Source organism: Chiloscyllium plagiosum, chromosome 10 (assembly GCF_004010195.1).
Source record: "Chiloscyllium plagiosum isolate BGI_BamShark_2017 chromosome 10, ASM401019v2, whole genome shotgun sequence".
NCBI lineage: Eukaryota > Metazoa > Chordata > Chondrichthyes > Orectolobiformes > Hemiscylliidae > Chiloscyllium > Chiloscyllium plagiosum.
Window position 1 is genome coordinate 70,180,374 of NC_057719.1, and position 27,423 is coordinate 70,207,796.

General features: G+C 37.9%; 1 protein-coding gene across 8 annotated transcripts in view; it reads right to left on the reverse strand.

Moving 5' to 3' along the window:
- The window catches only part of LOC122553753 (RNA-binding protein Nova-1), a 276,793-nt gene extending 254,851 nt beyond the window's left edge, over positions 1–21,942 (reverse strand). For all 8 annotated transcript variants that reach the window (XM_043698036.1, XM_043698035.1, XM_043698042.1 and 5 more), the window contains exons 1-2: positions 21,709–21,942; positions 20,255–20,398 (exon numbers count right to left, since the gene is read on the reverse strand). In XM_043698036.1, the coding sequence (XP_043553971.1) occupies positions 20,255–20,398; positions 21,709–21,844 (280 nt within the window). In that variant the 5' untranslated portion in view covers positions 21,845–21,942. The remainder of the gene's footprint in view (positions 1–20,254; positions 20,399–21,708) is intronic.
- Positions 21,943–27,423: the final 5,481 nt, after the last annotated feature.

Below are 27,423 nucleotides of genomic sequence, written 5' to 3' on the forward strand. Positions count from 1 at the left end.
TCAGTGTTCATATAGTATGCCCCATGATGCTGGTGCTTTGTATCCAATGTGGAGGGTCTGTGGAGCAAGCAGCTCGCTGAATTCACCAGGTACTTGCTCTGCTTTCCATGTCAAGTTTTCTCAATGTTTGTTTGAAAACCTTAGTAAGATAGAAAGTGGTACATTAATGAGGTGAGTCGTGCAGGCATTCAACAAGCAATAATCCCTCTTAATTGACAACTCACCACTGCCTAGCAAGAAATTCACCAACCCACTCGTGAAAAGCATAACAGATGGAATGAGATATTCCCAATGTCAAAATAAGTTACAGCGAACTTATCATCTGACTGTGCCACAAATTTCACCAAGGCCACATCGCTCAGACCATTACAAGACTCTGCCCTGAGACTTCATTCCTCATCTCATACCATTCACTGTAAATGATAATAGTTTTAACCACAGCATTCTATCATTAGCAATGATGAAAATGGTGTGTCCAGTCCATGTAAATCTTTTGGTTCTGTAGGGCATTCTGGCACAATGACTGAAGTGACTTGTTGATTATTGGCATCATTAAAGTGATTATAACAAGTTGCTCTTTCTGTGATTTATTTTGTCAATGTCTCAATGTTTAAGAGGTATGATATGCTTGAAGCCTCTTGTCATTGATACTTTAATGGTCTGTCTGATTGACATTTTACAGGGTAGTAAAAACAACAGTTCCTTTTCTGAATAAGATTCTTTGATAGATGATTTTTTTTCCCTCCCTCAGTAGTTCTGCATATTACCATTGCTATAGAGTATAGAACACTACAGCAGAGGAACAGACCCTCTCGCCATTCTACCAGTCATTGCTGTGTACTGAGCAAATGGACAGAGAAGGGGCATGAGTTGGCATGGGGATGGATGTATCATGTGCAAGACCTTTTGACCTTCCTTTCAATAGATTCCTGAATTCAGACCACTGCTAATGACTCCTTGAGGGGTTATGAATCATGAGTCATGGAGAAGCTAGCGCAGAGCTGTGGAAATTTTGGTGTTAAGATGTATCAATCATATAATGGAACCATCCAGGTTAGGAATGCAAAGTGCCTGCACCCTTACTCTGTGCCAGTGAAGACTGAGAATAGCGCAAATCCCAGAAGGCACACACAGCTACTGCTTTCAAATAGCTCTGGAATCATTCCGCTCTAAGATATTGGGAAGCAAGTGATGCAAAATAATATTGTGGCATCTATCTTTGTACACTGATAAGAAGGAAAGCTGTATCTCAGCAAATTCTTCTTAACATATTGCGCTTAATAAACTACCGTCGCAGCTGTCCTTTTGTTTCAGGATATTCTAATAAACTATTCTAAATCAAAAAAGGGAGAACAGCTGTCAAATATACGGCACCAAAACTGTGATATTGCCAGGACAATTCAAAATATACCTCAAATGGTTCAAGTCAAAACATGGTTTTAATACAAAGATATGTAATGCATGCAAAGTATTCCCAGGATAAGTAAAATGGCAGCTCTCCAGAACACACTGGGCAAACATCCGCAGAAAGCCACATTCACGAAAGAAGCTACACTGCTTCCCTACTATAATTGTTGGTAATTTTCACACCCAGAAATACTTACATCTTTCAAGTCTCACTCTCCAGGAAACCACAATGAGATTCCTTCAGATATATGTGGCTCTACTCCAACCACAGTAGCTAACCAGCAGTTACTGGCATTTTTTTAAATTGAAATATGAAAATAACCATCATGGTATAATTTCATAAAAACAGACTTAAAAATCTGATCTGAAAGAGAGTCAAAAATTTTCAAATTTCATGTTGGATCATAAAATTATTTATCATTTTGCTTTCGGAATAGGTGACAGAGAATGCACTGGAGTTAAAGTCATACCCTCATTTCAGTGGGTGGCAGAAAGTTGGGGCTCAAAACCCAAACCACAATCAATTCTGCTGTTATTTTTATGGCAACAGGTTGACTCCATTGTGACATTTAAATCACTCACCCATAGTGGAAATGACCATCTGATTTAAGTGTAATAACTACAAGCTTTCCTTCCCAGGGTTCAGGCAACCTGACATCTAATACAGGCTGGAACTAATGCAGCAAAAATGTGAAGTGCTTTAACAACATGCTATAACAATAATCCAGGAGCAATGGGGCTGTTTCCCAAATATGATCATAATGTTTCCTCGTTGCCACAATAGGTCAATATTCCCCATGCCCTAAACTTGTGATTTCGAGCCATCTGCCCCACAATCTCTCCTTCCTGATTGCCAATCCAAGAAGACCATCTCTACCTACAACCTCTCCTGACAGACTGTCTCAAATTGTTTGCAGATTTGATCTTCTGCTGCTGGCAACTACAAAACACTGCAGTTGTGGAACACAAAATCCAGTTGTACAGTTCTCTGGAGCCTGCAAACAGTTATAAGGTAATATAACCTATCACTTTATTGAGTATTTCCACATATAAGATCGTATTTTATGAAAGCAAGGAGGGTCTCACTACTCATTGGCACCTATGTCAGCTCCTTCAGGAAAGGCTGACTGAACTGCACCTAAGGCACTTGAAACCCCACAGACTTGAGAAAATAAAAGATCTGATAAGACAGCTCCCTTATACTGTCTCACTAGGAGGGTCTCACTACTCATTGGCACCTATGTCAGCTCCTTCAGGAAAGGCTGACTGAACTGCACCTAAGGCACTTGAGTGGCCAGTGGGCATTTCCCAGATTCGAGGACCCTGGGGTAAAAATTCCAACAAAAGCTGCAGGCCAGAGGCCAGTAGCTGTCAACTGTAGGTGCTGCAACTGGAGGAGCTGTGTTAGCTGCTGGAATGTACCCAAAGGCCCAGGATTACTAACACACCCAGACCACTGGTGAGTGAAGGCAGGATAGGGGTTGCGAGGGAGAGGGAATGGGGACTGTCAGCAACAGAAGGCTTTCAGAAGGCTCCTCTTTACCAGCGCTCAGTGCCTTGAACATTGGTGAACAATCCTAGTAAAAGGACATGAGCAGCTTTTGAGGCAGTCTAAATCACACCTTTTAAGGAGGTTCAGTAGCTAGATCTTTGAAAGTGAAGACTTGACATTCTCAAAGAAGAAAACAAATGTTTACTGAAAATGGTTGACAAACAGTGTCAGTAACATCACAACTGGATTGCTGGGAAGTATAAGGGAGCTGTCTTATCAGATCTTTTATTTTCTCAAGTCTGTGGGGTTTCAATAGCAGTTTGTTGACCTATAATTACCTCATGATAATTTCAGATGTTAGATTAGAAATTTCATGTGTACTTTTTAAAAATATAACACAAATTTACATAAGGTTGCTTTATTTTTCTTGCTTTAAAAAAAAACCATGAATATTGAGGCTTTATTCTCCTGGTGAGCACCACTAACAAAATTGTGGTGGTCTCATCTTGGGTCATAGTCAGAAACAAAGAAGAGAAATAAAAGTAGAAAACAAATCACCACCTCAGACATTTTGGAAAATGACGTGAATATTTTTGCCATTTAAACTACAGATCAATGATCTCAGCATTTCGTATTTGATATGCTGTATATGAATAAACATGTTAACATTTGATAACCTGTCAATGGTCCAGCATACCTGATAAATAAGTCCCAGATTTTATTGATAATGTTTGCTCCTAAAATTAAACATTTTTTACAGATTTTTTAAATTCCATCTTTAATACTGTGGCAAATGCAAAGTTTTTCATCTAGTACTCATCAGGACAAAATTGCAAGAATACCAAATGTCAAGGGAAATAACTGACCCTGCTTGAGCAAATTATATGGGAACTGCACTCTGATTAGTCAAGTTATTGCCATGGAGAACGCAAAAGGGAATGTCTAGCTCCCAAGCTTTTGTTTGGTTGTAAAGACACAATGCGTGAATATGTCCATCTGACATGAACCTGGCAATATGGAAAATCGTCTGTACTGTAAATTTTTGTCCGGCTATCTCCTGTCTACAAAAAGCATTAGAAATCCAACTTAGTCAATTACCAACCTATCAGTGTACCTTTATTAACCACAAAGTAATTGAAGCATACATCAGTGCTATCAAGTAGCACTTGCTAAGCATGTGATGATGCTTATTGATGCTACCAGGGCCACTCAGCTCCTGACATCATTAAAGTCTTGTCCCAAGCACGGATAAATGATCCACAGGTAAGGCAATAGTGACAGCTCTTGACATTATGGTGACATTTGATTAAAGGTGGAAATAAGGAGACCTGGAAAAACTGAATTCGATGAGAATCAACAGAAACTTTATGCAGGTTGGAGTCATACGTGTCACAAATGATGCCTTTCTCAACTAAAAACGGTGGCTCTACATGGTGCCTATTTCCACTATTCCCTGCCAGTTCGTGTATCTGTTAAGACATCTCTTAAATGTTGCTGTTGTATCTACCTGCACTACATTCTCTGGCAGCGCATTCCAGGCACTTACCACTTCTGTATAAAAAAAACTTGCCTCTCACATCTCCTTTAAACTTCCCCCCCTTTTTAGCTTAAAGTTATTCTCCTTGTAACTGACATTTCTACTCTGGGAAAAGAGAGACTCTGAATATCCATTCTATCCATGCCTCTCATAATTGTGTAAACTTCTATGAAGTCTGCTATCAGATTACTTTAAAAGAAAGAAAGAATGTGGTCTTGGGCACAATGGTAGTATTCCTAACTCTGGGTTAGAAGAGCCCCACGTACTTCAGAGATGTATAATAACATTCCTGAACAGGTTGAACAGGAAAGTATCTAAAGAACATGTTTTATGTGTGTGTATATCTGGGCCAGAAAGCCTAGGTTCAAGTCTCACCAGCTTGAACACACTGTTACAATAGTTAATTCTACAAAATGCGATTTTCTTTCCAAATATTTGTTGCCTTTCGTTCCTCTATGATGATGTTCAGTTCTTGATAATGGTGTATGTGAAAGAGTGCTGCTCTTCCATTCAACAGTAAGTGTTTCTATTTGGTCATGTGACACTGAACAGTCACAATAGCCCCTAAAGTTTAAACAGAATCTCAGGTTAAATTGATTAATTTACTCTGAAATAAACTAAACATGAAACATTCATTCCCCTATGTAAAGGAAGACATTTGTAATTGCTGGCTGATAATCATCTCAGCAATTCTTCTGATTGTATTCTTTTTAAAATAAAAAAAATCATCCTGTCGGTTCAGAGCTGTTAGGATACACCTCTGGAGCAATTAAATCTTAAACCCAGGCCTTGTGGTTCAGGGGTAGGGAACTCCCACTGTGTCACAAGAACCCTATTCCTCAGTATAATGTCTCAGGCCCAACCATCTTAAGTACCTTTGCCAAATGACTTTCCCTGATATAATGTTGGCGGTGAGGATGTCCTCTGACAATTGCATGATGTTCAGACAGTCTGAACAAGACTCCTCAGAATCTTAAGTAGCCCATGCAGGGTCTGTCATTTGCAAACAGAACCATAGGCATTTTAGAAGAGGACAACATCCAGGTTTGGGCAAATAAATGGCACATAAGTGCCAGGCAATGACCAACTCCAACCAGAAAAAATCTAACCACATCTGCTTAGCATTCAATGTCATTACACTCACTCTAATCCCCAATGTCAACATTCTTAAGATATAATTGACCAGCAACTATACTGGATGAACCACATAAATAGTGTCGCTAAAAGAGCAGACCAGAGGCTAAGAATTTTACAGCAAGTAACTCATATCCTGACTCCTCAAAGCCTGTTCACCATCTACAAAGCTCAAGCTCAAGTGTGATGGAATATACACTCCACTCTACTGCTTGGGTGAAGCTCCAACTAAAGCTTGATTGGTAACCCATCGTGCAGCAACAACATTCATTCTCTTCACCAACTCAAAATGGCAGCAGTGCATACTGTGAGACATAGCACAATTCATCCAAACTCATTCAATAGCACTTCCAAACTGGCATCCTCATCCACTTAGATGGACAAGGGCAGAAGATGCATAGGACTACCATCAACTCTCCTCCAAGCTACAAAAATCCTGACTTGAAATTATATCACCATTGCTTCAGTGTCTCTGGGCCAAAGTCCATCCTAGTAGTATTGTGGATGCTCTTACTCTCCAAGGATTAGAGCAACTCAAGGAGGAAACTCCCCACTTCCTTCTCACGGCAATTAGGAAACAGTAATAAATATTGGTTTAGCCAGTGACACCCACATCCCATGAACGAATGAAAAAAGGTTCTGTTTGTGAATGACAAGCCCTGCATATACATCTGTCGCTTCCAGCACAAATAAGTGAGCCACACTGCAAGTCCAACTGATTATCTTAAATTGGCTGATAATGTAATTCTCAGCGGAATCAGGATTGTTTCAAAATGTTATAGTGTCAATATTAAATGTGCTTCAATGTTCAGAGATTTACAAGCCAAGGCTTGTTGGGTATTGTCAGCACTCTGCCCATTGTGAAAGGTCAAAGGGATTTATTGCTTGATATGATCTGCCAGTCACTGGGGCATAGGACCTACATACCTGACATCACACAGTCAATGAATTTAATATATTATATTACTCATTGGTGTGGTAGGCAAGGAGACTTTTTGGCTTGACAGCAGCATCCTGTGGATTAGATCATATATTTTTACTGCATAGTATAAGCATGAAACAGTTAGTTGTTGTTTTATTTTTTTGAGACACAATACCCTTCCAGAGTAATCAGAGGTAGATTAATTGCACTTCAGGATGCAAAGTAGCACCTTCAACCCATTCATGAGTTTACATGACATATAGCATGCACTAATCTGGTCAACGCCAAGAGGATAGGTTTGATGTGTCCTATTTTGACATCATGCAATGGCTGTGATCTCTTTATGAGGTTATTAAGGCCAATCTCACAGCACATGGAGTTGTTTCCCTCTTTGAGATTTAGTATTCTTGCAATCCTGTTCTAATGAGCGCAAGATGGGAAACTTTTGAAAGCATGTTTTTTTTTGCTCAAGCGATATTCAAGTTCTGTACTACCAAACGATTCATTAAATCTTTATTAAGTTGCAGTAATACTCATGAATAAACTCAGGTGAACAAAACATGTGCTACACATTTTACTCAGTGACAGATTGCAACCATATTTCTGTCATTTTATCTATGGCAAAAACACAGATTTAAAACTTCACATCAGATTTTAATTAATTCTTAAGCGCACTGGTATGAATAGTTCTAAAGCTGATATCACTGTACTTTGTCTTGAATTTACTGACTGTTACTTCATTTGTAGTGTAAACCCGAGAGACAACATTATTTTTCCTTGAAGGTAAAAGATTAATAACTTTTAAAAGGGATACACGTAATATTGCAAATAGAACTATTTTGCTTGAAGCTTCACTGTAACAGATTGACATTCTGGTGAACTTGATAATGACATAAGGGTTAGAATTCATTGAAGTTAATGCAAGAAAATATTTGAAAGAAAGCAACGGTATTGACAAACCCCTAGTGCCTAGCTCTTCACACGATGTAAATAAGAGTTTTCATCCACAATTTTCCAACGCATTCTCAATTCAATACTGTCCCTTTAGATTAGCATTTGACAAATTTAACTTCTTTATTTAAAAAAATGGAGAAAAAGAAAATTCAGGAAAATTCAGACCTGTTCGACCAATGTCTGTGTGAGGTAGTGGTTGGAATATATAACTAAAGACAAACTGACAGAGCACTTAAAGAAATTTGAGCCGATTAAAGAGAGCCAACATGGATTTGTAGAGGGTCGATCATGTCTAACAAATCTAACTGAATTTTTTCAGTAAGTGTCAGGAGTAATATACAGGTATTGTCTGTATTGCATATGCATACAGAAGTCTAAGAGTTTAGTAAGCATCTACTCAAGAAACGGCTCACTAAAATTAAAATCCATGAAATTCAAGATAAATTATTGATCTGATTTGGCTGCAGAAGGCAAAGGCACATGATAATGGGAATGTACTTCAGTTGGAAGGAATGATTCAAAGCAATCCACAAGGTGCTAATGATATTTGTTAATGGCTTAGACAATGCAAAATAGACAAGTATGCTGTTGATACAAAGACTGTTGCAAAATAAGAAATGTACTCTCAAGCATAACATTGCAAAGAGATATTGGTAGATTTAAAAATCAGGCAAAATTGAAACAGGGAGATTTCACCACAATTAAATGCAAGGTAGTCCAATTTGGATCAAAAATGATAGATCTGACATTTTGCTTTTAAAATGGTTAAATACTAGAAAAGTCTAGTTGTGATCCAAGAGATTTATGAGATCATGTACACAGATCATTAAAAGGCAATAGTCAGATCCACAAACATTCAGAAAAGATTAACCAAGTATATGCCATTAGGTACTTAGAATATAACAGGGGGGAATGTTTTGTTACAGTTATGCAAAAGCCCAGTTCGTACCATATCCTGGGTTCTGGACATGGCACATTAGAAAGGCTTTGAAAGAAATGCAATGCAAGTTCAGCAAAATGTTAACATGGTTCCAATCAATAGATTATGAGGAGAGATGGCAGGGCTTGTGTTCCCTGGAATATGACATGGTCTCAGGTGTTAACGGGCTTGCAGTTTAAGGATTTGAAAATAATTGATAGGGTAGCTGGAGAAAAATGTTCTTCACTTCCATCTTTTCCACCAAAGAATGGAACCTTAAAATCCTTAAGGAGAGATACAGAAAATAATTCTTCCCACAAAGGCTATTAGAAACATGAAACTCTATAACAAAAAGGCAGCAGGTGCTGGTTCAATGCTGAGTTTTTATTTTTAAATCAACAGATTTATTTTTGCCAATCATGGGTATTCAGGGACACGGAACCAATGAAGTTAGGGTATAAACCAACCATGATCTCAATCAGAACCATGACAATCTCAAATACTCTACCATTGTTCCTACATTCCTAAAACAAATCTAAACAAACATTGTTTTTGCGACTGAGTAAAGCACATATAAATTATTTGTGCGATGGATAAAGAAAACTAAAAATAAATTTACATTCTTTTCAAATAGAAAACAACTGAATAATGAAGATCATATTTAAATAAATCCAACTTGTAATGAAACAGAAACTAGCAAAGTACTTAGAATGTTTAGGATAACATTTCTGATTCCCCATCTCTGAGGGATTCTAAGAAAATAAACAAATCAATTTGTTAACAATGCAGTTTGGAAAAAGATTTGTTAGCCAGAACACTGAGAGAAGTCTCTTTTTTTTTATTCAAACATTGAAGACTGTGGCAAAGTTCCTTGAACAGCCAAAACCTCAGTTTAGTTTCTATAGACAACACATTGAGAAGTGCAGCAGTCAGTCAGTACTACACTGAATCCAACTCACATAGCGAGGGTTGCAGCTACTTATTATTTTGACATACCAATACTCAGTTGACTCAAATAATGATTAAACATTCAGCTGCAATAAACCATCATAAAAATAAGTTTCTACTTAAAAAGTGAAACATTGTATTACATACATTAATGAGAAGACACGTTGTTCAGTATTTTGTTTTATAAAAACAGTACATATGTACATCACTGTCAGCCAGTTTTCCCACATGAACTTCAAGACTAAAATTTCATTTTTTGATCATATTTTAGAACAGTTCTGCAGATAAAGCACAGCTCTGGAGAGCCATGTCTGAAATGTCAGGTCAAGTGTGACACCTGCTTTATGCCCTCAGCACTTGGCATTATGACAATTTAGATGGTGCTCCAAGTTTAATTATTTCATTATTAGAGACAGCCTTAAAATTACACTATTGTTTCATGTACAGTTCCATTTCATTTTGTAATAAACTTGTTACATATTTTCTAGCCCAGTTATATCCCGATAAGGCCACATTTGAAACAATGATATAATTTGAAAGCGTACTTTTAATATAAAACACAGCGTCACTGAGAAAAGAGGACACTTGGTTCAGGCTGATGTAGAATAGCAGATGGCCGTTGAATAGTGAAGGTCAACAGTCCAATTTACTGATTCACTTTATGAAATTTTAGCATGGTTATTAAAAAAGGAGGAAAATATGGGCCATCACATGGCAAGGTATTTCCATCATTCTTTGAAAGGACAGACTAAATATTATATCCACGCAGTAACCTGCAGGTTTTGACTGTGTGCTGAGAAAAAAATATGTTTACAAGTGATGCTAAGTGGTGAGGGTAGGGGCAATTAGTAAGTATCGGGTATTTGTCGTTACTTAACATTCTGAAATCCTTTAAGTTCACTGATTACAATTTTAACCATATTCTTAACTAGAATTTAGTTAGTTATATGGAGAAAACTTGATAATTGATCGTGCTAAGCTATCTCATGTTAACATAATCAGAATGCATGGTAGTATTCCCTAAGACAAGCACATTTTGGCATGCCTGGAGTGAAAACATATTCTACAACTAAGGTGGTCTGCTTTAGATTATACCTGCAATACTTGTAATGAGTCATGAGAATCCAGTACCTGTGTTGCCAGAGGGGATACATGGGATCATTATAAGCAACTCTAAGCAAGCAATCTTATTATTGTGTTTGAAACAAATCCAATATAAACCTGTAAAAGCATTTTAGTCTGGGTTAAGGAGAGATCCATACTTACTTTTATTAGGCTTATAGCAGAAAGCAAAGAGCAAAGTAAAATATAAAATGCAACTTAAAGAAACATAGCATATACGAATGGGGATGTGGGCACCATTGTAATAACCAATTCAACCAACCTACTGTAAATAATAAATGTGTGGTCGATTGTGGGGAATTGTCACCTTATGTACAATGGGAGTTATGGAATTAACATTAGCTTTGTTTCAATATCAAAATTATTATTCCATCTTCAAAACATCAGCTGGTGCCCATTTTAAGCTCAGCTGTTTGATTTATATTTCACCAGCTCAATAATTTTATGGACGTTATCCCATTAGAAATCTGATAAGCTACAAATTATGCAACCTTTGTAGAATTTTTGTAACACGATTCTTTACAGAACATTTTTTTCAGTTGCAATGATTTTCATGCTTTTCTCAGAATCACAAGGATATTGCAGGACTGCAAGAACTGTAATGTGCATTCTGCCCATTTCTTGTGTACTTGTGTGTGTGTGTGTGTGCAGTACCATGACACCAGAGCCTCTGAGGGTCAGATTAATTAAGCTCACCAGCAGCTGCAGTGCAATGTGAGAAGCACATTGCCACATTTCCCACCAGTTCTGCCCAATTACCTGCAGCATTCCAGTACTGGACAACTGACATCTAGCACACTGCTCACAAGACTACATTCCCTCTAGTCTCCTGATGAATTTTAAAACAAAATTCTCAATCCTTTGAAAGCACTGAAGAACCCCGCACCTGCTGCAGCGAGCAATGACGAGTCCCAGTGAGAGTTTTGTCAGTCAGATCTCTGCAGATGCTCTTTTACTTTATATCAGAATCAATCCAAAGATGGAAATGAGATGACAATCTCATGCTCAGACCTCGAAAGTCATTTCTATTTCTAAAAGATGTGGCTTGACAGGCCTACAACAGTTAAGAGTGCATCCTGGCTTGTCTCCAGTGTAAGCAGCTGCAACTAAACATTGTGGTCAATAACAACAAAGACCGAGGTTCCCACATCTCTATCCCCAGCAGAACAGGAGAGTGGGGAATGGTTATCAGTTTCAGCTACTTACAGCTACAGAACCACAGTTGCCTGGTAATTTCTGACAGTTTTCAACCACTGAAAGAGAAGAACAACACGAAAAACAGGACTGAGAAGTATGTGGGATTTGAAACTGGCATTTCAGCTTTGGACCTGGTTCAAATTCACCTCGGACTGGCAGAAGCGAAGTCTCCTCTTCGAACTAGTTGAGAGCTGCTATGGTACACACGAGTCCATGGCACTTTAGCAACTTATCAATCCCACTGAGCAAGCACAGAATGGCTACTACGCTAAATAGAAAAGATCACACCGCTGCAGCGCATGGTACTTATATGAGGGTAGGATTATTTAGTGAGAGCTTGTGTTTTAATGACTTAGGAAGAATTGGTGCTGACGTACATGCTAATGTGCAAAATGCTCTATTGTACAAAAAAAGAGCAGGTCATTACAACATTATGCTAACTTGATAATGTTATTAAGTTTAAAAAAGTACAGAAGAGAAATGAAATTTCCATAACTATTGTACACATGCTTCCTAGTAGTTAATTGCAAATCATTCCTCAATACAATTTTTAGGAACTGTATTTAACAAATAGCCTTTAAATGTGATCATTAGTTATCAGTCATAAAATTCACTGATAACCATAATGACTACAAAAGGAAAAAAATCAGAATCAATGCTTAAGTCATGCTCACCCCAAATAACAATCACAGTGTTACGATTGTTTAAAAACACAATCTGGAACAATTTCAAGGCTACAAATAATTCTGGAGTGTGATGATAGCTGTATCAACTGTGCTATGTAGAACATGAAGTGAATAACCTCTTTGTAACAAGTGGAGATCAAAAATATACAATACTAAAAATCCTGTATCTAATTGCATGTATTTCCTTAAATCATAAACATTTTTAATACAAGTCACTGATTTCACAGCTTAAAGACCGAAACAACATTTTGTATCAGTTCAGTCATTTTATCTTCATAATTTCCCTGCACCAAATTAAAAGGTAGCCACAAAACCTCATACAAGGATTCAGGTTGAAATGTATTCTTTACAAAAATATTCACATTAATCATAGCTACAGCATACAGCTACTTCTCGGGAACACTTGTGGTAGAGTGATAGTGTCCCTATCTCTGGACCAGTAGTCTTGAATTCAAGTCCCACTTGCTCCACAGGTTGATGCAGAAAATAGCTACATTGGTTTTGCATTGTATTTTTAACCACAAACTGTCCTTGTGCTCTATATGCAAAATTAAAATGGGCTCTCTCAGTCTACAATGTCAACCAAGACCATCAATTCTCTTCCTGTCTTGTAGCAGAAATTATAACCAATTATTTTCCAATAATTACTCAATTAAGACTATGCCAATTACATAAATGTGTTAATTAAAATTTGTAATCCATTAATTTACTGTGAAAGTACACATAAACACTTTCAAGAGCTGAACAGAAATGTTTTAAGTCTAGCCCACGAAAGGAGATGCTTTTCATTACTGCCTTTAATTGATGTCAGCAAAGAATAATTGGTAGTGGCTTACATCAGCAAGTGAACAAGATGACAACCATCTGTTGACATCAGAAAGTAAGCTTTACAACCTGCGCAAAGTAAATTATTTTTTTCTACATTTTAGCATAAGGCATTTTGGTAACAAGCATACTTACTTTAAAAAATGTCTGTAATTTTCAACATATAACAGCAAACAGTAAACCTTTGTGTTTCTTAGTGCTAAACTCAAAAGTATCATAATCCTTTTGCATTGCAACATCTAGGTCAACAGTTTGACACTGTAAGCCTCAAAACACAGACAATATTATATGTATACATTAATATATAATTTGATATATATATATATATTAAAAATTTCACATTATTATTCAACAATGCATAGAGACCAATATGTTTAATATATTTTAGGGGACCCAGTAGAAAATGCAGCTAACACCGATTTATGTGACAAAATCTATATTTCTTATGAATCTATTAAAACTAAAGGGAATCTAAAATGTATTGGTTTAATAGTTGCTGAGTTCCTCACCAGCTGCCATAAAATTGAAACTTTATAACAGCTGTTTTCATTCCTTTACAACAAAAGTTCAAAGTCATGGACTGGCCCTTCATTTTGTAAATGATGTAGGAAGCAGTGCTCAGTTTCTCCTTAATTCACTCACATGGGCTTCAGATACAGATTCAACCAGAATCCACCCACATTAACCTTGGGTGTTGTGCAATACTGTCGATATTATTTTGCTGTGACTACTTATACCTCCTGTTTGAAAGTGTAACTTTCTAAATTAAAATACAGACATGCTGGGTATTATTCTCATCTCAGTCTTAAACTTGTGCAACTGACTCATTCTCCTTCATTAGTCTTTGAGTCATCAAGTTATATTATACATTATTTAAGTGAAATGTATATATTTGAATGTTTACATATCTGTGAATGGTTCCTAACTAATAATTTTAACAAAGTTTCAAAATATTACAAAGTTAAGCAAATTACTCATTATTCACTTTGACAAGTTTTGATAGTTCACAGCTAACAATATTTAATCTTTATATCTATAGTATTAGTACATTGAGAAGGCCTATAACTGAGCTATGGTTCCTGATGGGGGTGGGAAGAGTAGAAGAGAGAGACACAATGTGGATTAAAAATTATGCCATTTTCAAGAAAAACATCAATGTCAAGACAATTTCCATTTAAAAATGTATCATCAAAAGTCGTTAGTTAAAATTTTACAAGTTAGCACTGAATTTGTGATGCTACTCAAAGACAAAAAAAAGAAGTTTTTGTTTCACAGAATTCACAATTCAATACAACAATGACAAGCAGTAAATGCAATTTTTAAAAAAATTTAAATTAAGATGGGGCACTTGATAGCAATTATTGGCTTCGCAGTCTGAACGTGAGGAAATTACTTTCATATTCAGTGTCTTGCTTTAAATCCACTCATTTTTTTTTCTCACGCAAGCTACTGCTGGAATGACTCATTAATTCAAGATTTTTTTTAAATGCACCTACCCCTTGGGTAAACAATTTGTGCTGAAACAGAACCCAAGCGATGACCAGAGCCAATTCAAAAAAGTACACCATGGTCTTCTCCCTACTACCCCTCATTCCCAAATTATATCAGAGTCCATTCAAATAAGCTCAAATAACAAGACACACATTATTCCACTCTCCCAAGTAAACAGCAGAAACATGATTTTTCACTTCTTTTAATAAGATTAAATTCTAAAATCAGGATTATTGTTAAGTTAACTTAGAAATGAGGGTGCATTGGACTTAATTTTAACCCCCCATGTGGGATAAAAAGAAGTGAAAATTTTTTAAACCCAAACCTAACCCACCTCTAAATGAGTGGACTACAACAAAAATGATGTGAGAACTACTCAGCAGAAGAGGCATGAGCTTTTTCAATGCCTTTTGTGGGTCAGGAAGAGTGTTTCTGCCCAGGTAAGTCTATTTCCCACTCCATACAATCATCCTCTATCTATTTTCACTGACAGACCCAACCAGACCAACCAATTTGCCCTCCCAATCTCTTAGTCTAATCTCTCTCAACCTTCCAAACCTTACAGTACTCAACCTCATTCACAATTACAATTCTCAGTTGTTCTTGAGCTGCACTCTTCTGGAGTGTCAGTACCCAGGACGGCAATTTTTTCATAAAGCTGGCTTCCCCTAGGGGACTTTCAGATTTTGCAAACTGAACTCTTCATCCTTACTTGGAAATCCCAGTAAATATCAGGACCCTCATAGCAGTTATTCCAACTTCAATATTTCAGCAGTCTGGACTACAAACCTAAAATAACAGCTATTTTAATTAATGTATTCCGCCTGTGTGTTCATGTTAATACAGAATTAAAATCTTTAGAGGAATAGAATAAAATACAGTGCTGCAATTTTAAAAGTGCATCATTTACTGAATTAATAGTTATTTGTTTGAACAGCAAATAAAGTAATGCACATTAAATCCTTTTTTTATTTTAACTGATCATTTATCTCACTACCAAAGCACAATTCATAACAGCTAGATATTTCACCTAAATTATTAGAATCTTTTTTATTCTGAAAGTTTTATACGTGTTACCGTAACTTAGGTTCTGAGTTATAAATTATATGCTACTCAATTTTATTTTATCACATGCATTCACTATAGTTGATTCTGGAAATTATCTCCCGCTTAAAACATACATTTTTCATGCACTTTTAATGAATTACTAGTGTTCCTGTATGCCACCATAGTTGTCACATTGTAATTTTCATTGCATTTTATCCCAAACCTCCAACATATTGCACTGATGCTTTGTCTTTTATTTCTCAATTCTGACAAAGAAAATCTTTTGTGCAGAAGAAAGTAACTCTTTAAATCCATCTACACCAGTCACATGACCAACAGCTGCCATGTAAGAATTGTCAGTATGAGCAGCTGGCAAGTTACTATATGGCAACAAATCCCCTCACTATCTCGATTTGTGCTGTGCTTTAACACTTAAATATCAAGAATCTTTTGTGATTTTGAAAGGTTGGCAGCTCTTTGAGATAATTATCAAGTAAGCTGGCAATGGGATGAATAATCTTAAGAAGTTAAGATGTGCACACATCAGAACTCTATATAATTGCTTTTGTTTTTCTTTAACCATCTTTTGACATCCCATTGGCTACGTTGCAATAAAATATTTTGAGCATCTATATATTCAACATGTGATAATACTGTTGCAATTCAAAGCTATCAAAATTTTGAGGACTTTGTTAATAGTTTGAGCAGGCATTCTCTGCATCTCTTAAAATGTTCATTTTCTGCAATTCAACATCTGTACTTCTGATACGTTATTTTATTAGAAAGATGGGTCAGGAAATATAATATACGAAGGGCATTAATTAATTCACAATAGTTTTAGCAAGTTTTTTTAAAAAGTAAAATCAATCTTTCTGGAATCCTCAGAGACTTCAACATTGCATACTGCTCATAATTTGCATTAGCAGAAAAGAGATACATTAATAAAGCATTTGGTTATGCACAAACATGGTATAATCATAATTTTCTGCATCAGAACATACAGGAAAATCACTTTAAAGAATGGCAAATTTAGTTAATAATAGCCCATAATTTTTAAAATCAAAATGGAATATTTTTGAAATATATATGCAAAGGATTTTAAAACAATTATATAATTGCATGAAAAAAGTGTTTAAATCAGTTACATGTCTTTAATAATTTTTTTTTGACAGAATTATTCAATAACTTGAAGTTAACATATTGAAAATGAACAAGATGTCAAGACTAGCACACACAGAGTCAGTTACATTTCAATATAGATCCTTTCCTTTCAGGTCATTACTTTGGTCAGCTAGGTAATTCAATGTCACATATGACAAAACAAGATTTCTATATACTGTTCCATGCTTCAAACTATAACTACGCTTTTTGGTTATATTTCCAAACAAAATTAGAAAGGGAACAAAATGTTCTGTGTATTTTTTAAACAAATAAATTAATCACCTCAGAAAAGTTATTCAGGTGTGTGTAGCCATTAATTGAAGTGGTAAATTCTGTATTCTATTTTTAAAACAATAAACCAATATTATTGTAGCATATCAAAAAAGTGGATTTGACCCAATCAGCAGACTGTAATTTTTTTAAAAATGGTGGCGAGGTTTTCAACAAATTCTTCAGATTACTTTTGAATTTACATAACTTTCATTATCCCACAAAATGAAAAAAGTATGGAATACAGTGTGGCAAAGAGCACTATGTGCATATTTAAGGATGACCAGAAGAACTGATAAATACCTCGAGTTGACTAGTAGTCATGAAATTAAATGTTATTCATATCATACTATTATCCAACAGTCTGCCCACTATTGCAAATTTGTGAAAGCACTTCTATAAAAAATTTTTTTACAGTAGTACAATGAACAATATGCAGCAATAATAAAAGAGACTTGCATTTATATAGCACTTTTCACAATCACCGGATATCTCAGTGTTCCACAGCCAATGAAGCACATTTGAAATGTAGTCACTGCTGTAATGCAGGAAACGTGCCAGTATGTGCACATCAAACTACCTCCAAAACCAATGTGATAATGACTAGACTTTCTAAATTCTTTCACAGTAGTGAAAGCATTGCTGGCTAGGTTTGATGTTGATAGAGGGATTTTTAAAATATATATATAATGCTCTCCACTTGGTTATTTCAGCTGCCTTGAAAACTTATCAAGTGCCACTACTGTGAGAATATCAACCACAAAATGTATATCTAATAAACAAAGAAGAAATGAATTTTTCCATTAAATATTTCTTTAAATGTTCAGACTGTGATCTTAATGATATCCACTTAAGGACTTACACTAAGTAGATCGGTGAAAGCAGGCATGGACATGCATGTACCTTTATTACATGCTCAATGGAATAGGAAGATAGCAATTTCTATCTACAGTCTTTATTTTCTTGAATAATATGTGCTAATTGCAACAAAGAGAGAAATCTACCTTTACAACAACAGTCCCATTAAGGTACATTATGACTGGCTCTGGTTCTCGCAAACAGGCCTGTATTATTTGGCTTGCAGTTCATCATCCTGTAATACTGTTGCAATTAAGAAATATTTCAATGGCTCAGTTATTTCATGTTGTATGAAACCAAAACTATCTACTTTAAAAAGCACACCAGAAATCAACACACGAATTTTCATAGTTAAAAATAGAACAAGATGAATTGTTTCAAAAGTACACATGTATTTCAGTGGGAGCCATCGCTGATAACCAAAGCACCCACATGGACATTATATTTTGCCAAATACATCACTATAAAATGAGGAGCAATTCTACACTGGGCAGTAGTTATTAGAAATTGTTTCTGGTTACGCTATTTTTTTTAGTACAACATGCAACAGAGGGAGAAATCTCAACTAGGAAAGGTACACCCCGAAGGAGGAAATACATGAGTCATGAAAGCTCATTTATACATCAGCCTGTTTTAAAATCAAATTATTTTTGGTGATGTTGTTAAACATTCAAATATTTCAATAGTCCACAGTGCAGAAATTGAATGCTGACATTTTGTTTTAACGTGATAACGAAATTCAACCAATATCAGAGAACAAGCTGGAAGCATACTGCAAATGTAATTGAAAGTATAGCAATAAGGATGCTGTACTGAATCCTTCAATGAGAGACAATATGTACTTTGTGCATGGAGGCAGAACGATACCTTTCCCATTACATAGCGAGTGAGAAATGATTGTGTAAACCCCAAATTAAAATTATCAGCTGTGTATCTACGCCCTGAATTATAAAGCCGGCATTTCGCTCCAAAGCGCGCACACACACACACAGCTGCAGGCTTTATTATTCAATGGGGAATAAACTCGGATTCAGACTGGTACACACACTGCTGCACGTGTTGCACAGAATGCTTGTGGCCGCACAGTTTGTCTTCCTGTCTGTGTGCATTTGTGGTTCCTGAAGGCTGGAAGGAAACCACAGGTATCTGCTGTGAGGAGGAATGCCAAGATCTCAGAAAATTCAGGCGATGGTGGTCAAATAGGAGCATTCCAGCTAATTACAAGGGTACACTGATCGCATCTAACTTATCGCAGATATGAAGTAACTAGTCAAAGGCGCAGCATTACTCTCACGTTATAATGCACGCATCAAATTCGTATAAGCTTGGAGGCTTTCTACAGCGCACTACCTACAATTTCAGATTTGAGAACAAACTGCAGCCGTCAATGGCTCTGTTTTGGATTGGGTACAAGTAGAATTTACTAAAGCCTGTTTATTTTCCTAAAACTGCTGTTCCTCGATTTGAAAAAAGAAACCCTCAAAATTAAGAAAGTGTGTCCCGCAATCCTCGCTGGTCAGGTGCAGGGAAATAAGCCCCTTTCCTTCCTGAGAAATAACAGCAGCACTACACCAGCTGTCCCAGTTAGATCAGGGAATCCATTCATCTCATTGGATACGAAGCAGCTCTCCAAAAGCAGCTTACTTATTCAAAGACCTTTTTAGTCATCAAGCCACTGATTTTTAATTTAGCTCGTTCCACGTCAGTCACATCCCAAAGCTGAATGAATGACAAAACTAAAGGGTGCAGCCAGCCCCGGGTTCCTGCCAAGCGCGAGCTCTGGCGATCCCATTCATCATAATTATCAGCAGACAACCTCAAATTGGTTTCAGCAATTCCTGTTTAGGACAAAAGTTCTTTTCGCGCACAGTTTGCGCAATAAAATCAGATCACAGAGATCAGCTGATAACCCTGCTACAGCTTGCGATTTTTTTTTATGGATTATATATTTATGTCAAAAGTACGCACTGGCTGTTTTCCCTCCCTTGCCTCGCGCTCAACTTTGTATTACAGAGAGAAAATAACTACAATTCAAGCACAAAATCAGTTTCGCGGTTCATTTGCAAATAAACAAAAAAGCAACAAACATATTTTTCAAAAGATTCTCTAAGCACGACCACACAACATTGAAAACTGACAGTGGGCGCGATCAAATACATTAGTCACTCTTTCCGAACAAGATCTTGAACCCGTCCTCTGTATTGCATTGACAGCATCCTCCAAATATTTAAAGGAATCCTTCCCCTTTCCTCTCAGCTGTGAGTCTGAGCCCGCTGTCACCTACCTGGGTAGAAATCTTTGGATTTGGACAGTTTGATCGTGGCACCAGTCTCTTTCTGCAGTTGGACAATGGTTTGTCCTCCCTTTCCAATAATAGATCCGGCAGCATAGCTAGGTATAAGGACTTTTAAAAAATATTGGCCGTCTTCTGCGAAAGGAAAACGAATAGATTATTGCAAATAACAGATCCCCACCAAAAATCACGATCCCTTCCACAACCATTCACCTATCCACCCACCACAAACCCCTGCGATACTCTATCCCTGGTAAAATGGAATAATCATTAATCAGTATATGTTGTCGTGCAAGAAAAAGCTCCTTAAAAAACACTCTATGCAGTACATTATTAAATTTGCCTAAACTATTGGACATTACAAAAGAAACGGATACTGTATGCCAAACGCCACAAAAATAAATGACATTTTGTGATGCAGAGGGAGAGAGTGCCTCTGCGTACCCATGTTTAGAAGGATTTTGAATAATGTATCAGAAGATGATGACAGTCGTGGTTTCCATGGTGATCGTGAATTTGTAATTGACCTATAAAACCGCGCTGTTTGCGTGTAGCGTAGTTAAATATCTCCACATACCGCACTATGTCAATAAATAAACGCAGTTTAATCGAGAACAACTCTCTGCTGCAACTGTACTGATTACTTACTATTTGCTGACTTTTAGACACAAGATACGAACATAATTAGCAACTACACGTGAATGAATCAGTGATCCTTCTTTCGGTGTGGAAAGAAAAATGACAGCCCTCTCTCCAGAACTTGGATTGTACGCCCGATCCCCCAACAGTGACTAGTCACAGCACAATAACAGATACGCCGCAGAACAATCCCCAGCTTTGCGCAGACGGTGTTATTAAAGAACAATGATCACTTTAAGCTCATTAATTAAAGGATCACTTCACTTTAAGTCAATGTCTGTTTTCTTTCTGACACTTGTCAGGTAACACTGTCAGTAACAAAAGGCGAACAAGCGAGAACGGCGACAATACACCGCGACAGTGACACAAAAACAAATCAAGATTGTTGATCAACAGAATATACAACCCCCCCCAAAAAAAACAATGCACGATGACGATCAATCACACAAACGCACAAGCTTTTGGCTCACCACAAAGACCATTAATCGCAATGCTCCGTCCTTCCTAACCACCTATTATTAAAATGTAATAAACGCTGGAAAGTGAGCTCCGCTCCTCATCCCACAGCTCAAAATTAGAACAGTTTCTGGCCAGTTCAAGTCCACCCCGCCGCACTTGCCAATATTTCCTACCATCCAAGACCCGGGAGGCAAGATCAATTATTGGAAGAAGAAAGAAAGTCACAAATAATACAAAAAAAAATATTTTTAATGGCTTGCAGAACAGAACAGACGCCATTTTCAAAGGGCTTCTATATATTTCTATATATGTAAGCAAAGCTACGGAGAAGAAATGGTGCTACCCACCGCCAGTGTTGGTTCTCTTGGTGTTGCCCGCCTCAGGAGGAGCTTCGAGCGGCCGCTTTCTGGAGTCGGGGGGATCCAGGTCTATGGGAAGCCCGGTGTGGGTCCCGTTCTGCTGGATGGGAGCTGCCGCCATCATGATGAGGATGAAGATGAGGAGAATGAGGGTGTTATTGTTGATGTTTTGTGGGCTCTCAGAGAGAGAGAGAAAGAGAGAGAGATGCGCTGATAGGGCCAAGCAAGGGAAAGGGAAAGGGTAGGGGGAGAGGGGAGGGGGGCAGGGATGGGGAGGAGGTCAGAGGTCACGCAATCCCACCCCCCTCCAAAGTCTAACCCCGCCCCCTCCACCCAACACGCCTGATTGGCAGCAGCATTGAGCCAATAGACACCGAGCTTGGCTCAGCCAAAGCCTTGCCCAGTGCCACCGGCCTCCAATCCGCTCGGCCCTGGTGCGGGACATCCGCCAATGGTGTGAGGTGAACAGTGTTGGGGGTGGGGGCACGGTGCTGGAGAGTGTACCCGTGTGCGGTCTGTCTGTGCCGGGATCTCTCCGAGAGCGCCGAGCAATCTAAAAGCCGAACCGAGCTTGGCTCGCCAGTGTCATTGCGAGTGCTCGCTGCCCTAACCCGGTTGCACGAGTGCGCTGTGAGTGTGCACTCGTTCGCGGATCGCGTGCCCTGAATGCAAGGCAAGTGAGAAGCGGAGCTGCAGCAAGATGCACCCTCAGGGAGGCTGAGTGCAATTCACAGCACATCGCTCTCCGACTTCAGCACGCTGCTTCCTTCTCCTCTGACTTGCGATGCAAATCCAATCATCACACTTCTCAGAAATAGCCTGGTTCACCAGACTTAATCAGCAGGAACATCAAATGTTCTCAAAGTAGTTCCACTGACAGCAAATCGTTTATTTACTGGCGGGGGGGGGGGGGGGGGGAGTCGAAAGCTGCAACAAGTAATGCTGGGACATTTTGAAAATAAAGTATAATTATGTCTATCCATGCCCCATCCTTGTTTGCCTGCCTTATCCTACATGATCTCAGTGAATGAAACATGCAAACGCCCTGCTGCACGGGGGATAAATGTTGCAATTAAGACATCTACCTCTAAAGCTGTACGCTGCTGTCCGAATTTAGCAGAAGTTCTGCAGCAATACAATAGTAGTTTTTAATTTTTTTAAAAAGTGTATCAAACTAATTATTTTTTAATGTAGATGATCGATAAATAAAGTCGCTAAATGACTGGCGTTTCGTCCCAAATTTGAAAATACGAGGACATTCAGTTTCATTTGTACAAAAATGATCTAAACGAAGTATTTTATCGACATATCTTCGAATATAATGAATTCCTTCATTGTCTCAGGCACATAGGACACATGATGATATTTTGTTGCTAATTCCATAAAACGTTGCCTACTTTTTAAAAATGTAACAGTATAAATAAAAAGCCGTGCAAGTAGCGGTTGTGGTATTTATGCCTATGCAATAAGAACAACGTGAGTACTTGAGCCAGGTTGTAGTTTGGTTTCCATGTGTAGTCCTAAAATAAAATGCTAAAAGATTCTGGAATGGAGCATTAACTGGAAAAGACGCAGAGCGATGTGGAATAGACGTAACAAGTGGAAGGGAGAACAGTTTCAGTAGTCTACCCACGCTTTATTCGCCCGGAACATCTAACGGTTGTTGTCATTAGGCTTTGAAGTAGAATTGCTTGTGGTGCGACATGACTGGAATATCAATTTATTTCAGCAAATCTCCCAATATAAATTCTGTTGAAGTACATGGCATCATGCTTGATTATTATAGGTTTCCCGAATTTGATGTTGGCATCTGCATGTAAAGATATTTATATTCTATATATGCAATTGCATATTGACATGAATACCAACACAAAACAAGCAAATCGTTGTATTAATAATCCAGTGAATACTAAAACGTTTAATTGTCTGAATTAAATAAATATTAAGAGAGTGCATTACAAATGACTTGCTGGTCGTCGTTAGAAGTCTGAGCAAAGTGCAGGATGCCCGAACTGTATAGTCTCTTAAATTCTTTTAATGCGTAACCCAAACCAGAAGGGTTCCTGAACCCATTCCTGAAGAAGGGCTTATGCTTGAAACGTCGATTCTCCTGCTCCTCATGCTGCCTGACTTGCAGCGCTTTTCCAGCAACACATTTTTCAGCTCTGATCTCCAGCATCTGCAGTCCTCACTTTCTCCCAACCCAAACCAGATGTCAGGATATAAACAGCCAATTTGTATTTCAGGTGTCCCAATAATACTCAGAAAATAAATCTTGCAAAAAAAAAGTATGCCAGAAGGAAAGTCATCTTTTGTTCGTTGTTGCTATTGGCCGTTCTCCAATGAAGATGTCACAGCTGGGGCTGTTGTTTGGCGCGCAAGTGGAGCTGACTGCTACACATCTTTAATAAAAGCAAAACACTGCCGATGCTGGAGATCTGAAATAAACGAGCCGAAGAAGAATCACGTTAGACTCAAAATGTTAGCTTTGTTTCTCTCTCCCCTGATGCTGCCAGACCTTCTGCGATTTTTCAGCAATTTATGTTTTTAAAAGCTTCTGAATCCAAGCACCACAACCAAACTTTGTACATAAGATTCCTTAACGGTTTCTTTTGTCGTATGTTACACAGGTTACACTATTTGCGTCAGGTTATACGTAAGAATCTAATTCAGTCACAACTTGAATGTGGCCAGCTCTGATACCATGCGCCAGATTTCTACCTCTTCAGAAATAGTGGCTTCATCTGTGCTCTGCATCACCTGGTGTAGCCTCGATAGTTGTAGGAATTTTTGTGGTCACTCCCGTTTTTGTACAGGATCACAATAGTTGCATCATGCACATTCCGAAGCGGAGACCTCTCCAACAGACACAAAGAAGTTCATGCAGATGCTACGGGAATACCCGCTTCCCACAATTAGTGGGTTCAGGTGGTATACCACCAGCACTTGGAGCTCATCCATGGGAAGTGAGCCAGTTGCTCTGCTAAGCTCCTTTAGGTTTCGTTTTTAAGTCAGCCTGTCAAGGGATGTTATAATACACCCCTGGAGCAGGTCAGACTTGAACCCGGGGCTCCTGACTCAAAGGTAAGAACACTGCCACTGTTCAACAACCAGCTCTGACATGACAGGATTTCTCTGGTGTTTCAGTAGAGCATAATGCTCGACCAATTTCTCCAATTTGCAACTGGAAAGGATCTTCCCTGCCTTTGCTGCAAGCACAGGCTCTATTCTTTCAACTATGGAGAGACTTCTTTTTGTCTGATGGATTTGACAGACCACCTTTGGTTGAACTTTGGACACACACTAATTGACCAATCCTGAAAATATTGACTTTGGGTTACTGTTCCTTATAGTGTATGGATCAGTAACTACATTTGTTCCTGACTCCTGGGTGCCAGTCCTTCATTTTTTTAAAAATACGTACTACATATCCTACTTCCAGAAGCTAGGCTCGTGATGTAAGACAACTCTATGTAGGAATGTTAAAGAAGACATGCATTTGCTGTCTGATTTTCCAAGATGTCAGCAATGGCATTACATTATTTCCTTAGAAGATTATAAATGACTTCACCTCTTTAGATTTTGTTATCAAGAATTATGACTGACACAATCTTAAATTAAATCCAACACACTTAGTGCAAAGTGTAAACAAAATAGATTCAATTAAATCACACAGTTATCGTCAGGTGATCAAATCTCTGCTGTAAGTAATGATAGCAGACCACTTGTCTTCAAGAACAGATTTCATTGCGGTGATTTTAGTCTTGAACCAATCAACAGCTATGGATTGATAGAATGTGTACAATAACCAAGCACAGAGAATGCTGGAGAAACTCAGCAAGTCTGGCAGCATCTGTGGAGAGAAAAATAAAGTTAACATTTCAAGTCTGATATGTCTTTTCTTCAGAACTGAAAGAGGTTTGAAAATGTTTGTTTTATTCTTTCTCTGGCTCTCACCTTATTCATCATTGACTCTTTGTTCTCCTTCCTTGTTTCTCAATTTCCATGTTGAAGATAGACTGTCCACCAATATATATTAGAAACCCACCAACTCCCACAGTTACCTCCACTACACTTCCTTACACTCTACTCCCTGCAAGGTTTCTGGACTCTTCCCTCAGTTTCTTCATCTGTGTCCCATCTGATTTGATGATGCTACCTTCCACTGACATGCTTCTGTCATGACATTTTTCCTCACCCAAGGATTCTCCCCTATTTTGTTTGGTAGGATCCTAAGCTGTGTCTTATTTCCCACACTTCTGCCCTCACCTTTGCTCACCTTCACAGAAATATGGTAGGGTTCCCTTAATCTTATTCACCAGCCCACTAAACATTACTGAAGGATCATCCTCTGCCATTTCTGTCACCTCCAGCAGGATCCACCACCAAACGTACCTTCCCTCCACTCCAATGTCAGCATTGTCAACAACGGAAATTGTTCCCTCTTTGGTCCACTCATCCATAGCTAACACTTCATCATTCTCCCATGGCACTTTCCCAGACAATAACAGAACCTGTATATGCAACACTTGTTGACTCATCTCCTCTCCTCACTATCCACGGCTCCAAACAGACCTCCCAGTAAAGTAACATTTTACTTGTACTTTGTTCAATCAGGTCTACTGTATTCACTGCTCACAATATAATTATATTGGCAAGACCAAGTGAAGACTACTTAATGGGTAACTACTTAATGGAACACCTCTGCTCTCTCTATATTTGGATGACCCTGATCTTCCAGTTGCTTGTCATTTTAATAAACCACCTTGCTCTCATGTTAACATTTCTGACCTGGCCCACTGCAGTATTTCAATGAAGAACACCGCAAACTCGAGGGACAATGCCACATTTTCTGCAGGGCACTAGGATGCAATATTGAATTCCACAATTCCAGAGCCTGACTTCCTGACATTTGTCCTCCATTTTTCTTACATTCTTCTCCTCTCCTCCCACAGACCTGTCTTGTGTATTTGTTTACTTTGCTCTCAGCCAAACAGACACATTTTCACGCTTTCACACTTTAATTTACAGCCATTTATATCTCTATTATCCCAATTTACAACCTCAGCCTTTGTAAACAAAATCATTTTCTCAAGCTTTTCAGTTCTGAAGAAAACTTACATCAGAGTCAAAATGTTAAAATCTCTCTACAGTTAACACTAGATGATTTTTTTCCCAGCATTATCTATGTTTATTCCAGATTTCTATCATCCAGAGCATTTTGATTTTGTCCAATGTAAATACATTTCATTGCAATTCAGAATTTTTCATCTGATTGAATTCTCTGTTTTTACAAACATCTTAATAATTGATGTGAAGTGTGCTTTGATACTTGCGGAATATTGTAAATATATCTTTTCAATTTGTGGCATTGACTTTTCTCTCACTTAACTTTGATTACACATATTAATTAGTATGCTATCATTTAACATTTGGAAAAATACCACAAAATGTTGCAGGTCATTTCATCTTTTTGCCTAGCTGGCTGAAAATACAATCCAGGGATTCAACAAAGTTGTATCTTGGTTAAGCGCAGTTTCAAATAGCTACATTGGGATATCCAAACTACTTTAAGACACACCTCCTGTTGGCTAAGTTAAGAGCTAATTGTCTATTTATAGCAGTGGTGTGTAGGATTGAACAAAATCAATTTGCCGTAGAAACAGATATACAGTATGATAATTACAAGCTTGTGGGAGATCT